Here is a 15,746-nt window from a genome sequence, read left to right as displayed (position 1 = left end):
ATTGCCTGCCTTGTGAGTTGGAGGGGATTGGGAAAGGGTGAGGTCAAAAGAGGCAAGGAGGGGAAAGAGAGAGTTGGAAAGAAATTAATCGAAGGCAGACGTCGGGAGGTTGAAGTTGCCAAGTACGAAGAGTGGTGAGCCATCGTCAGGAATTGAGCTAATCAAGGTGTCAAGCTCATTGAGGAACTCTCCAAGGGCACCTGGTGGGCGATAGATGACAACAATGTTAAGCTTGAGTGGACAAGTGACAGTGACAGCATGGAATTCAACCATTATTGGGTTAAAACACACATATACATTTGTGCACAACAACCACAGTTCATAAGGCGCAAATAGCTATACTGATCAAAAATATAAACGCAACATGTAAAGTGATGGTCCCATGTTTCATGAGCTGAAATAAAATATCCCCTAATCTTTCCATACGCACAAAAAGCTTATTTCTCTCACATTTTGTGCACACATTTGTTTACGTAAAATGTGCAGTTTTGTCACACAACACAATGCCACAGATGTCTCAAGTTTTGAGGGAGAGTGCGATTGGCATGCTGACTGCAGGAATGTCCACCAGAGCTGTTGCCATAAGCAGCCTCCAACGTCGTTTTAGAGAATTTGGCAGTACGTCCAACCGGCCTCACAACCGCAGACCACGTGTAACCACGCCAGCTCAGGACCTCCACGTCCGGCTTCTTCACCATCGGGATTGTCTGAGACCAGCCACCTGGACAGCTGATGAAACTGAGGAGTATTTCTGTATGTAATAAAGCCCTTTTGTGGGGAAAACCTCATTCTGATTGGCTGGGCCTGCCTCCCCAGTGGGTGGGGTGGGCCCTCCGTGTGGGCCCTCCCTGCCCTCCCACCACCCTCCCGGCCCTCCCACCACCCTCCCGGCCCTCCCACCCTCCAAGGGGCTGCACCCCTGCCCAGTCATGTAAAATCCATAGATTAGGGCCTAATTAATTTATTTCAATTGACTGATTTCATTAAATGAACTGTAACTCAGTAAAATCGTTGAAATTGTTGCATGTTGCATTTATATTTTTAGTCAGTATAAATGACAGGAAAGGGAAAGGGGATGCCTAAGAGAGCAGCAGTGTGATTCACATCAAGGCGCTATGTAGATATCTATGATAAGGGATATCCGTATCGCCCGTAGGCTACGCCACTGCTGTCGTCCTTACCTCCAATCGTTTATTGAAGTTGGATAATCTTTGGATTCCAACAGCAATGGCACCATTGGAAGACAGCTTGGACTGTAGCTTAAAAAGCCTATTCCTGCTCTTTTCCCGCGATCCATCAAACAACTTTGGTGTGTCATCATAGTGGTCTCTGACTTGTGGTCAGACTCGCTCAGGTGGAACAAACGTTCGCCTTTTTTCAATGCTGATTTGAATGTCATTGAGAAAGCAGAAAGGTGACACATTATTTTTTCAATTGTTCTGCTTTCAATGTAACGGATTCCAGTTACAGTAATTTTTTTAAATCAGTTACATCTAACGGATTACAAGTAATCCTTTACTCCCCAACCCTGTATAGGGAATAGTGTGCAATTTGGGACATGGCCTATAGCAGCAATGCATTAGAGATTCACAGGAACAGCCTTCCAAATCGAATATACGCCAAACATGAACTGATTTGGCTGTTCCAATTGATTTTCCATGTGTTGGTTTGGTGAAAGCATGGGGTCGGTATTGAAGGGTTAGGGGGGGTGGTGGGTTAGCTATGGTTTGTTGTGGAAAGGAGCAGGAGGAGGGTACTACAACAGGACAGTAGTATTTGGTGGATGTTACCAGAGGAGACTTTGAGCTGATGGAAAAACAGAGGTCTCAGAAACCATAAATACAGTCTCAGAAACATATAGGAACATGCAAGCTGTGTTAACATGCATGACTTGAGATATGAAGTTCTCTCTTGAACTTCTGCTATCTACAGACGCCTGCACATGTTAAAGGTAATCAGTCAGCCACACATGGAAGACAACAACACAACCCTATCCATGAATTACCCCTATAGTGTCATTAAGAAGTCTGACTAGAAGAAAAAACAAGATGTGTTCCTCTTCTTCTCCCAGCCTGTCAAAGCCCTAGAAAGCTCCGGTTTTCATGCACCTCCTAATGTTACACCCCTTATTTATTTACCTGTCTCTCCCACCTCCTGAATGAATTAAAGCCTCCAGTCCAATCCCACTGACAGATGGAGCAGTTTATCACATTAGATTTAACCTCATTTAGCAGGCAGGCTTTTCTCCCATTGATCAGAGACAGACATTGTCTACACTTATTTAGATCCGGGGGGGGGGGGGCAGAGAGACAGAGAGGGCGATAGAGTGTGAGAGATGGAGAGAGAGAGGGGGGGTGACATACAGAGTGAGAGACATACAGGGAGCGAGAGATTGCGATGGCGCCCTGTAGTACTCTTAACAGTCTGTATTAATGTAAGACCTTGGGAAGATTAATGAAATGACAAGATATTCACACATATTTCAACAGATGGTTGGTGCAATACAGGCTTTTCTGATTCCCTATCCTCACTCTTATTTTCCCTCTTGTTTGTAGTTGGGTCTTCTTATCACCTACAGTGAACTAATCTCATGCCGATACAACTGGACCCATCCATAGCTAGCCCATACACGTCCTCAGGTCTACATGTATGGAAATTGTGATTTCTGCCACTGTTTCTGTATTTCTGTTTCTGTCTACAGGAAACGCCATCCGGCCCATCGCCCTGCGTGCTGTATCCGCCATCGCCAGAACCCTGCCTGGCTTTCCCATCCTGGCCACTGGGGGCATCGACTCAGCAGAGTCTGGTCTGCAGTTCCTCCATGCTGGAGCTTCTGTCCTGCAGGTAACAGCACTGCAACCATCTCTCTCTCTCCCTCTCTCACGCTCTCTCTCTCTCTCTCTCTACCACTCTCTCTCTCTCGCTCTCTCTCTACCTCCCATTCTCTCTCTCCACTTCTCCCTCACCGCTGTCTGTATATCTCTCCTCTTTAACTCTGCAGGTAACAGCACTGCAACCATCTCTCTCTCTCTCTCTCTCTCTCTCTCTCTCTCTACCCTCTCTCTCTACCCCTCTTTCTCTCTCTACCCCTCTCTCTCTCTCTCTCTCTCTCTCTCTCTCTCTCTCTCTCTCTCTCTCTCTCTCTCTCTCTCTCTCTACCCTCTCTCTCTACACCTCTCTCTCTCTACCCTCTCTCTCTACACCTCTCTCTCTCTCTACCCCTCTCTCTCTCTCTCTCTCTCTCTCTACCCCTCTCTCTCTCTCTCTCTCTCTCTCTCTCTCTCTCTTTCTCTATATCTCTCTCTCTCTCTCCTTCTATCGCTCTCTCTCTCCAGCTCTCTCCTTGTTGAGGGCTTCTATCCAGCAGATACAATGATAGTACTGCAACCATCTGGTCTCCTCTATCTCACCATATACCATTTATACTAGGGGAGGCAGGTAGCCTAGTGGTTAGACCGTTGGGCCAGTAACCGAAAGGTCGCTGGTTGGAATACCTGAGCTGACAAGGTGAAAAATCGTTCGATGTGCCCTTGATCAAAGCACTTAACCCTAATTTGCTCCAGGTGTGCTGTACTACTATGACTGACCCTGTAAAACAAAACATTTCACTGAATCTATCTGGTGTATGTGACAATAAAACATATTTATTTTAATTTTTACTAGTAAACAGATTCAGACATGACAAACTGTACTGTTAAGTATATTTTACCTCAAGCTGGGCCACTGGCTGTGAAAATCATTGGTTGCGTTCAATATTCCATCTGCTGTGTGTATTTACATAGCACAATGTTACACTTACACTGGCTTGGTTTGTGTTGTCGTGGTAACTGTTATATCGGTCTGTGTGATCATGTTATGAAGCCTCAAACATACTGGTAGGCAGGCACAGCAGTGTGTCACTATGGCAGTATACAGACCAATGCCAAGAATTCCTTACTTCAACTTTATTACTTGAATATTCCCTCAACTTTTGATATTTAAATTGAAAGAGGGTTTTTTACTTCACTGTTCATTTAACTTCCCTCAGTGGTTCGTGCCTAGGGAGTAATCTGCAACAGAATCAGCATGCAAATTGAATCACAATTTGTGAATAAATGCATCCACTTTTTATGTTTATTTCTTTATAGATGATTTCATATTTTGGTAATACCACCCCTCCACCTGCGCAGTCATATCTTAACACAGGGGATCTGAGGAGTCTCAGTGCATGCAACTAGAGATTCCTCCCACTGAATTAATGGGAAAAGTTAATTACAGAATAAAAAAGTAACGCTCTCGATCAAATCAGAATGCCATCTATTTGGGGAGGTGTGTTCTCTCTTTTGAAAAGCCTTCATTTGTATTCCATTGAGCACGACTCAATCATAATTTGAAATTTCATTCATTTGTAGGTTTTTTTACCTTGATTAAAGAGAATACAAGTTTGTCATTGTAAATATACAATTTAATGGATGAATTATACGTTAGCTTCAGTTAAGTTTGGGGAACTTTCTGTGGTTAAAAGATGCTTGGGTTTTTTCATGTGATGGGGATAGCACAAAGGTGTTTGTAATTTTGCTTTAAATGGAATCATACACATACAGCCATCTTTTATTCCAAAAGCAATTCCGAATGACGTCTTTCCCATGGCCTGAACACATTCATCAAAAAGACTGCATGGATCTGTATTTCTCTGTTTTTCTCAGACATACAACAGTAAGATGGTGCCTGTGCAATACATGCACACACAGTAGCAAATTAATATGAATCGCCAAGGAAATTAGCAGTGAAAAGGCATTGAATGCAGAATGGGTCTAAAACAATATGTTGTAATCCTGGTTTTTACAATCAGCACGTCTTGTCATTCTGACACTGAAGACTGAAGAACGATGGTGGGTGTTGAATGTGAGAATCACTGCTATGGGCTTTGTGGATTGTACTGTAGTACAGGAAGAGAGACATACTGTGTTGTCTGAAATAGACGTGATTGGTTCTGCGATGCATCAGACACATTCTTCTCAGAACAAACAATGTGATGAAGTCCATTCAGGAACTACCCATCTCTCATAGACCCGTCATTGCTTCTTGGCCTTGAAGATTTTATAAAGAAGTTGTTGCAAAGGGAAGCCTTGAAAGTATGCTTGTCATTTACAATACATGATGAGAGCACATCATTTGATTGATTTTCAGGTAGATGATGTATAATAATGTTCCTTAAGAAAACCTTAACTGAAAAGCCATGTCAGTGAAAACCCAGTGAATCTACTTTCAAAAAAAGTTTTCTAAACCATTATTTGACAGACGTTAAAGCTTCGAGAAGGAAAAGGCCAAAAATGCTGTATAGCTAAAATATATCGTTGTAAATTCACATACTGTAGTCAGGGGTTGATGCGATCCACTTGTAAATCGATACTTCTTAGTTAATTCATTACCAAAAACATTCATTTGCAATGACCCTGGAGGGGTTCTCTCTCTCCTTCTCTCCCCTTCTCTCTTTCCTCATGGCTCTCCTTCGCCATGTGCCTATCAACTACTACATGTGTGCAATATTAGTTTTTTTACTGCACCATTACGATGTGAATAAGATACATATGATACATAACATACATCTTATAATCGCTTTCTTGTATTCAATGCAATAATTGATAAATGTTATTTACATTTACATTTAACATTTAAGTCATTTAGCAGACGCTCTTATCCAGAGCGACTTACAGTTAGTGATTACATTTATTTATTTTTTATACTGGCCCCCCGTGGGAATCGAACCCACAACCCTGGCGTTGCAAACGCCATGCTCTATCAACTGAGCTACATCCCTGCCGGCCATTCCCTCCCCTACCCTAGACGACGCTGGGCCAATTGTGCGCCGCCCATGAGTCTCCCGGTCGCGGCCGGCTGCGACAGAGCCTGGATTCGAACCAGGATCTCTAGTGGCACAGTTAGCACTGCGATGCAGTGCCTTAGACCACTGCGCCACTCAGGAGTACTATAAAGTAACAATGTGCTATCCCAGTTTTGTCTTTGTTTATTTTTCATCATTTTGATTGAATTGTAAAGTTGCTGCTTCTTTATGGCGATTTAGCCGGTGATGGAGATTCAGCCAGTGATTTTATCGACATGTCTTTAGAAGGAGATGGAGCTATATTTCAATGATGACCAACCAGTTCGATCTTAATGACCCAAGGTGACCATTCCCCTTGTCCTTGGTGCATGTCAACAGTTCTGAACTGCCATGAAAGACCCATTGTCAAGTAGCTAACATGACTTGTTGTGTGAGCCCTGTAAACATCAGGAATTCGTAATAGTACCTTTTGAAAACATCCAAACGTCGCCAGCATGAGCAAAATGAATAGCAGTCCATTCAACATGCGAACTATTCAACTTTTCAGAGGAAAGGTTACCTGTCTGTCCACCTCACTACAACCCCTAACTGAACTCTACTGGAAATTGCTCATATTCATTGACTTGTAAAAATGTATTTACTTCCCCCCCAGACTTGGTTTCTCTTTTACCTGAAGATCAAGACTAAATATCAGTGGTTAGTAGCTAAGTATCAGACATAGGAGCTGAAATCAAAAGCACTGAGGTTGGTTCATCCATAGTCATTGTAGCATTTGAAAGCTGAATGAATCGATCTTTCTTTTGGCGAAGACGCTGTTCTACTAAATGCCAGGATTCTATCATTGGGAATAAAAGAGCTGACAGAGTCAGAGAGAAAGAGAGGGACAAAAAGAGAAAGAGGGAGAGGTCGAGAGGGAGAGGGAGAGCAGGGAGAGGGAGAGCAGGGAATCTAAAAGCATTTCAGATCTCAGAAGGAGTTGAAATCAATGCACAGCCCCAGTTTTCAGAGCAGATAAAAAGGACCTGCTGTCTCAATTGCCTGAAAACTACTTAGAAATTCTCACTTTGATTTATTTCAGCAGTCAGCTACATTAACGTTAAATGCAGCACGTGAGGACATCACATACTTTGATGTTCTGAGCCAAATCAAAAGCACTAATGGACATTCTCCTACACACACAAACACACATACACACACTGTAAGGCCCAGATTCAGCTGTGGGACTCCTCTGAAGATATAATAATTTATTTCATAAAGCAAACTCACTCTCAATTTACTTATTATAGAACATATTCTGTCATAAAAGAATGTGCAGTGTGTGTATGCTTGTGTGTTTGGTGTCCGCTTGCTAATGCATACATTCATGTATTTTCCGACCATATTCAACCAATAAGCCTTTACAGGTGGACTGATAAGAGAATACTTGCTACAGTACATGACAGTACAGTAAACTGCTGTACCTAGCCGTTTAATACAAATTGATTCATATTTACTCTCTAATGGCTCTCATAAAGAAGACTGTCCTCAGATATCTGCTGACGGCTCTCTCCTCCGTTGGTGGACGGACAGTATTTCACATGTTTTTCTCAAGAGAGACCTGCTCTCTTTCCCTCTGATGTAAATGAAGGTGGTGGTGGAGTGCACAACAACACGTTTTCAGCCCCATGTTTTCGTTTTCCTTCACCATCACTCTGCTCCAACAACAAGCATTGGTATATTTTTCACTTCTTTTTGATCAGAGATATACAGTGCATTCGGAAAGTATTCAGACACCTTCCCTTTTTCCACATTATGTTACGTTACAGCCTTATTCTAAAATTGATTACAGTATTTTTTTCCCTCATCAATCTACACACATTACCCCACATTACCCCACATTACCCCATAACACAGGTTTTTAGAAATGTTTGCAACTTGATTACACATTTTTAACTGAAATACCTTATTTACATAAGTATTCAGACCCTTTGCTATGAAACTCGAAATTGAGCTGCATCCTGTTTACATTGATCGTCCTTGATGTTTCTACAACTTGATTGGAGTCCACCTGTGATCAATTCAACTGATTGGACATGATTTGGAAAGGCACACACCTGTCTATATAAGGTCCCACAGTTGACAGTGCATGTCAGAGCAAAGGTCGAAGGAATTGTCCGTATAGCTCCGAGACAGGATTGTGTCAAGGCACAGATCTGGGGAAGGGTACTGAAAAATGTCTGCAGCATTGAAGGTCCCCAAGAACACAGTGTCCTCCATCATTCTTAAATGGAAGAAGTTTGGAACCACCAAGACTCTTCCTAGAGCTGGCCGCCCGGCCAAACTGAGCAATCAGGGGAGAAGGGCCTTGGTCAGGGAGGTGACCAAGAACCCGATGGTCACAGAGTTCCTCTGTGGAGATGGGAGAACCTTCCAGAAGGAAAACCATCTCTGCAGCACTCCATCAATCAGGCCAGACGGAAGCCACTCCTCAGTAAAAGGCACATGACAGCCCACTTGGAGTTTCCCAAAAGGCACCTGAAGTACTCTCAGACCATGAGAAACAAGATTCTTTGGTCAGATTAAACCAAAATTGAACTCTTTGGCCTGAATGCCAAGCGTCACGTCTGGAGGAAACCTGGCACCATCCCTACGGTGAAGCATGGTGCTGGCAGCATCATGCGTGGGGATGTTTTTCAGCAGCAGGGACTGGGAGACTAGTCAAGGGTTGTGAATACTTTCTAAATGTTGTGTCTTTACCTCCTAGAATGGGTAGTGTATAGTCCTAATAACTGACATAGTTTCCCTGTGAATCACTGAAATGTAATGCATGTTCACAGTTGTTTCTCCCCCCCTACTATTTGTTGTAACGATGTAGACATCCTTATCAGAAATGTATTCTGTTGGAGCAGGGCATATAGGGGCAGGCAACAAGCAGCTTTTTTTCTTTTAACAAGCAGCGCTATGCAAATCAGAATCCTAATGAAAGCATATCTCCGAGCCAAAGCTTGAGAGAATAAATGCCTTAATTTTCACAACATGGGGCCAGTCGCTGGTGAATTAACTTTTTGAAATACACAAATGACACAGCAGCACAGATTCACGTTCATTCCCCCTCTAGAAATAATTTGTTATGACTATCTCAGAGCAATGTAAAACAACATTGACAAAACCTCGCCCCCCTAACCTAACCCAAGTATCTCAAGTAGGAGTGCTGATCTAGGATCAGTTTTGTCTTTTCGATCATGATGTTTAAGAGTACATGGACAAGAAGGACCTGATCCTTAATCAGCACCAATACTCTGAGATGCTTTGTGAAAACAGGCCCCGACCTCAGTCTGGTCTGTTTGATGTGGTGTTCCCCTAGGTTCAGTACTCGGCGCGTTACCATTCAGTCTCGTGTTAATCCTGGAGTTGTTCTCAGGCAGATCAATGCAGGGCGATGTCAGCTCAGCTCAGCTCATAGATGGTGGTGTCTGATAAGCACGTCGTCTTATCTCTCCGGCTGCTCTAAGACTCACCATGGCACCGTGGCTTCTGTCAAAATGAAGTGGTGGAGACAGACAGACGCACAAAGACAAGGTTTCCCAGTGTGTGATGCAGATCAGATAGTCTCTCTCTTTGCTGAAGGAAGGAGAGAGAGGATAAACCATGTGAATGGGGCTCACCCAGGAGATTTACTACACGCCTGCCTTTCACCACTCTGCTCTAACTGACTGCTGCCGTGATAAGCCTTATTCCATCTGACTAACCTTTAATTAAATAAATAGATTCCATTGTAAATGAGTGGAGACTGTAAGCAGTGTGTAGGTAGTGTGGTATCTGAGACCTAGAAAACGCTGGCTTGGACCCAAACACTTTGGTTTTTGCTCTAGCACTACACAGCTGATTAAAATAGCCAACTCATCATCAAGCTTGAATTATTTGAATCAGCCGTGTAGTGCTAGGGCCCTAGAGTATGGCCGAATTACATACTCATTCTCCATTAGCACCACTAAAAATATTTGTGGGTGTGCGTCAGCTCATGCTTTTCACTGGACCAAGTTAGTGTAATAACATCATTTGTGTGTGTGTGTGTGTGTTTCTGTGCATGCTTTCATGTGTGCGTGCGTGTATGTGCGATTTTCCGCCACTAGGTGTGCAGCGCAGTGCAGAACCAGGACTTCACTCTGATTGAAGACTACTGCCTGGGCCTAAAGACCCTGCTCTACCTGAAGAGCATCGAGGAGCTACAGGACTGGGATGGCCAATCACCTCCCACGTTACGCCACCAGAAGGGCAAACCTGTCCCGCGACTGGAGGAACTGGTGGGCAAGGTGAGTGATTGACAGCTGATCCAACCATTAGCGTAGCTCAATCTACCTGTACGCACTCAGCCATTAGCATTGCACTGTGACTGCACTTCCCCCTCGCTACTCCTACACCCCTCCATTTACTTGGTCCTAATAACAGCTTGGCCCTCTTGGTCTTGGTCCCTTGACCCGTCCATTATAAACCAGACATCATCATTTCAACAGCAGACGACATGCAGGCATTTAGTTACTGCATAACTAGTATTACTGCGACACATCTGTACCTGTGTATTTACATCATACGATTGGTGGCGGCCTGGACATTCTCACATTGCAATTACAGCATTGTCCACGCTGAATGTTAAGTGCTCTGTTCTATTCAGAGCTACAGCTGATTTCAAGGCTGCTGTTTCGTCTTCCAGCTACCAGGATCTGACTCACTGAAGGAGCTCACAGATCAACCTGCTGAGGGATGGTGTAATATCAGATTTGAATCAAAAGAGGTGGCTTTGTCTGAAATCCCCTCCTATAATAACTTGGCTAAGAGCAGGTGCTTTTGTCACTGATTCTGGCACTAATGTAAATGGCCAGACATGCCTATGATGAATAGCTTAGATACTATAAATTCAAATTCAAAAAGGCCAGACGGTGAGGAAAAGTCCCAATGGTTTATTATTGTTAGTTTACTTTGAAATAGAACATCAATCATTCTCAGAAAACGATTTGTACAAGCGCCGTCTTAATCCAATGCCAGTCGTTCATAACACAATACAAAATGAAAAAATCTCAAATCAAATTTGACAAAAGCCAATTGTCAAAACATTCCCTCTATTAGGTTTTACAGTCCACAATTTTGCATTTCTACAATCTCTCATATTTATGGGAAAAATAGGAAATAAATGTGAAATGGCCAGAATGAATGTAAATGAGGGAAAATACAACTTCAGTAAACTCTTTTCAACGTTCCAAATTAGAGGTGGTTATCAGATCACAGGCGTGTGGGTTCTACACCAACAAAGGGTTTTCAACCAGATTTACTACAGTCCTGACGACGAGACATCTCACCGCATCACAAATGCAACAGTTTAAATGCTAATGCTAAATGAGTGGAGGAGTGGAGGATGAGAGAGGAAGGAATAAAAGAGTAGGAGGTGAGGAATATCAGAAAAGTAGAAACAGTAATTCCTTCATCTGTTGCTGTATAGCTCTCCATTGTTGTGGGGAATTGTCAGCACAACAACAACAATTACAGCAGAAGAGGTAGTGGTGTTGTCTTGAAGCTGAGAGAGAGAGAGAGAGAGAGAGAGAGAGAGAGAGAGGGGAGAGAGAGAGAGAGAGAGAGAGAGAGAGAGAGAGAGAGAGAGAGAGAGAGAGAGAGAGAGAGAGAGAGAGAGAGAGAGAGAGAGAGAGAGAGAGAGAGAGAGAGAGAGAGAGAGAGAGAGAGAGAGAGAGAGAGAGAGAGAGAGAGAGAGAGAGAGAGAGAGAGAGAGAGAGAGAGAGAGAGAGAGAGAGAGAGAGAGAGAGAGAGAGAGAGAGAGAGAGAGAGAGAGAGAGAGAGAGAGAGAGAGAGAGAGAGAGAGAGAGAGAGAGAGAGAGAGAGAGAGAGAGAGAGAGATATCTCCCTGGGGCAACGTGGTGCTGGATACACTAACTGATGCTAGCGCAGAGTGACACCAGGAAAGGACCAATCACTCACATCGCAGACCACATGCTCTCAGACGACAACATTACCCAGAGTAGCTTTTATATGAATAATATTTATATTCTGGCTTTTACGTAGAAGGAAATAAGGCTTTGTGGACTCTTTTGGACATTGTTTTTTTTTAAGGTCAGCTCTCACGTAAGTCTGTATTACATAGTATAAAATAGCCCTGGGCCCGGTTTCCCAAAAGCATCTTAAAGCTAACTTTATTGTTAGAACCTTCGTAGGAGCATCGTTAAATCTCTGAGGTGTTTTCCAAAACCATCATTATTAACATTGCACTTGAAAACACTTGTAATCTAACGCCTGCCTCAGACCACTTCTAGAACAGCTAGTGCGTCGTTAGATGCTTTTTTGCCCTCCCGCGTCACTTTATACACAAGATCTCCGCTAAACATAGAATCACATGGTTTATCCATCTCCCTGTGACTGACGATAACCTTAGAACAAAGTTGACTACAACAAATACAAAGTTGGCAATGTTTTTGCAATTGATACAAACAAGCGACGTATAAAAATATGTTTCAAATTAAAATAGAGATGACTGCATTCAAATATAAATACAGTAGGCCTATTTTAATCGTATTGAAATACATTTCATGTTCAATCAATTGAGTTCTATTTCTCTACTTCTAGGCTACTGTCTGTAACTTGTCTCAATATATTTCATAATGTCTATCCTAACATGTGCGCAATGATGTGCCAAATCTGTGATTGTGCTTTTTTTATTGGGTAAGCATTAGAATAAGCCACCTCAAAATTTGCAGCCGTAGGTGGTAATACACTATATATACAAAAGTATGTGGACACCCCTTCAAGTTAGTGGATTTGGCTATTTCAGCCACACCTGTTGCTGACAGGTGTATAAAATCAAGCACACAGCCATGCAATCTCTATAGACAAACATTGGCAGTAGAATGGCCTTACTGAAGAGCTCAGTGACTTTCAACGTGGTAACGTCATAGGATGCCACCTTTCCAACAAGTCAGTTTGTCAAATTTCTGCCCTGGTCAACTGTAAGTGCTGTTATTGTGAAGTGGAAACGTCTACGAGCAACAACGGCTCTGCCGCAATGTGGTAGGCCACACAAGCTCACAGAACGGGACCGCTGAGTGCGGAAGCGCATAGCGCGTACAAATCGTCTGTCCTCGGTTGCAACACTCAATACTGTTTTTCAAACTGCCTCTGAAAGCAACTTCAGCACAAGAACTGTTCATCGGAAGCTTCATTTTATGGGTTTCCATGGCAGAGCAGCCGCACATAAGACTAAGATCACCAAGCACAATGCCAATTGTCAGCTGGAGTGGTGTAAAGCTCGCTGGCATTGAACTTTGGAGCAGTGGAAACGCGTTCTCTGGAGTGATGAATCATGCTTCACCATCTGACAGTTCGACTGACTAATCTGGGTTTGGCGGATGCCAGGAGAACGCTACCTGCCCGAATGCATAGTGCCAACTGTAAAGTTTGGTGGAGGAGGAATAATGGTCTGGGGGGTGGGTTTCATGGTTCGGGCTCCTTAGTTCCAGTGAAGGGAAATCTTAACGCTACAGCATACAATTACATTCTAGACGATTCTGTGCTTCCAACTTTCTGGCAACAGTTTGGGGAAGGCCCTTTCCTGTTTCAGCATGACAATGCCCCCGTGCACAAAGCGAGGTCCATACAGAAATGGTTTGTCGAGATCGGTGTGGAAGAACTTGACTGGCCTACACAGAGCCCTGACCTCAACCCCATTGAACACCTTTGGGATGAATTGGAATGCCGACTGTGAGCCAGGCCTAATCGTCCAACATCAGTGCACAACCTCACTAATGCTCTTGTGGCTGAATGGAAGCAAGTCCCAGAAGCAATGTTCCAACATCTAGTGAAAAGCCTTCCCAGAAGAGTGGAGGCTGTTATAGCAGCAAAGGGGGGACCAACTCCATATTAATGCCCATGATTTTGGAATGAGATGTTTAACGAGCAGGTGTCCACATACTTTTGGTCATGTAGTGTATCTCTCTAGGAGCTGATCCGTCAGTACTGTGAAATAATTATAATGTTATGATAAGATTTGAATTGAGAAAGCTGATCCGAGAGCAGCACTGCCTTTCTTTCGATCCTATCAGTATCAACACATGCTTCAACGACGAACTTAGCGACCGTTCTCTCTGCATGGTGTCCGTTGTAGGAAAGATACATCGTTAAAACACTCATAAGTATCAGGAAAGTATCGGTATCAGGAAACCGGGCCCAGGTCTTCTACTTTTAGTTGGGAGATTTCAAACGTTGCTTTACATTTGGCAAAAAAATATGACCGTTTTTTTGTGTGTTTATCGGTGGATAGGTACAGGTAACTGCCAAAGTAAAGGAAACACTTGCGTAAATGAGGGATGCGAAGCATATTGAAAGCAGGTTCTTCCACACAGGTGTGGTTCCTGGGTTAATTAAGCAATTACCATTCCATCGTGCTTAGGGTCATGTATAAAAATGCCCAGTTGCCCATTATTTTGGCTACCATGGCTAGAAGAAGAGATCTCAGTGACTTTGAAAAAGTAGCATAGGGGGTTTTAAGTGAGTGTGTGTATGTGTGTGTATGTGTGTGTGTGTGTGTGTGTGTGTCAAATCAAATTGTATTTGTCACATGCTTCATAAACAACTGGTCTAGACTAACAGTGAAATGCTTACTTACAGCATTTTCCAACAATGCAGAGTTAAAGATAAACAACAATTTAAAAAATGGTGTGTGTGTCTCAGTCACCAGATCTCAACTCAATTGAACTCTTATGGGAGATTCTGTAGCGGCGCCTGAGACAGCATTTTCCATTACTATCAACAAAACACCAAATGACGGAATTTTTTATGGAAGAATGGTGTCACATCCCTCCAATATAGTCCCAGACACTTGTAGAATCTATGCCAAGGCGCATTGATGCTGTTCTGGCGGCTCGTGGTGGCCCAACGCCCTATTAAGACACTTTATGTTGGTGTTTCCTTTATTTTGGCAGTTACTTGTAGATAGGAATGCCTCATAGCGTCCATGGAGGCCTGGTGTACAGGGCTAGCCTGGGCCCTGTCTTTGACTTAGTGGACAGTATAGATAGAAAGTGACATCTCACCTGTGTCAGTGTGTAGGGCAGCTGTTGCCGCGAGGCAGAGGAACAGTGGCATTGACCCAATGAGACAAATACACCAAGCACACCATAGGGGGAGGGGGGGCAGGATCACATTACTTACAGTACAGTCAAGGCAAGAGTGTGCGTGCGTGCGTGCTTCAGAAAGTCAGACTCAAAGGTAGAGTAGTCGGAGGGAAAAAAAGGTTTGGTAGAGAGAGACAGTGAGAGAAACAGTGAGAGAGACAGTGAGGCTGTGTGTGTCAGAGTGCCCAAGACATTTGTGAGAAAGGTAAAGAAAGAAACCTCAAATGGAAGAAAGAGAGGTAGTTAGCGAGAGACGAAGCTCATAAAAGAGAAAAAGAACGTGAGAAGAGAAGAGAAGTCACTGTCACTGCAATTCCCAGAAATGTCAGTTGATAAAAGGAGTAGGAGCGTTCAGCTAAATACATATTTTTTCTCTCTCGCTCTGTTAATATAAGTAGTGAGAGAGAATGCTGTCTCAAATAGTCTGCCTCGGTGGCAATCCATGCTCTCTCATGGGATGACTTGTCCTTATTTCACCGTTTAGAGTGTGGAGTCCAATTTCAGTGAACTTCAGTCCTTCATAAGTAATTTAAGAAGTAGGCTGAAGTTACCTCAATAGTATATCAAATAATTATTTTGGCTGTGCTTCAATAGTGAGTGGCTACATCAAACAAATTCATTTTTTGGGCTGTCAACACAGGTTCATGTACAGCTGCTTGCACACAGTCCACAGTCTTGGCTGGACTCTGGAACATGCAAATAACATGCCAGACATTAAATCCCTGCTACTGCAATACTAAGAATAAGAATGTATTTAACTTTTATAGCGCTTT

General features: G+C 43.2%; 1 protein-coding gene across 1 annotated transcript in view; it reads left to right on the top strand.

The window, feature by feature from the left end:
* The window catches only part of LOC311109164 (dihydropyrimidine dehydrogenase [NADP(+)]-like), a 92,080-nt gene that overhangs the window by 60,107 nt on the left and 16,227 nt on the right, over positions 1-15,746 (top strand). Inside the window, exons 6-7 of the mRNA XM_084151991.1 lie at positions 2,702-2,844; positions 9,937-10,116. Coding sequence (XP_084008117.1) covers positions 2,702-2,844; positions 9,937-10,116 — 323 coding nt within the window. The remainder of the gene's footprint in view (positions 1-2,701; positions 2,845-9,936; positions 10,117-15,746) is intronic.

Source organism: Coregonus lavaretus (assembly GCF_964263955.1).
Source record: "Coregonus lavaretus genome assembly, chromosome: 34".
Lineage (NCBI taxonomy): Eukaryota > Metazoa > Chordata > Actinopteri > Salmoniformes > Salmonidae > Coregonus > Coregonus lavaretus.
Note: the sequence above shows the minus strand (reverse complement) of the source record. Positions and strands in the feature narration are given on the sequence as shown.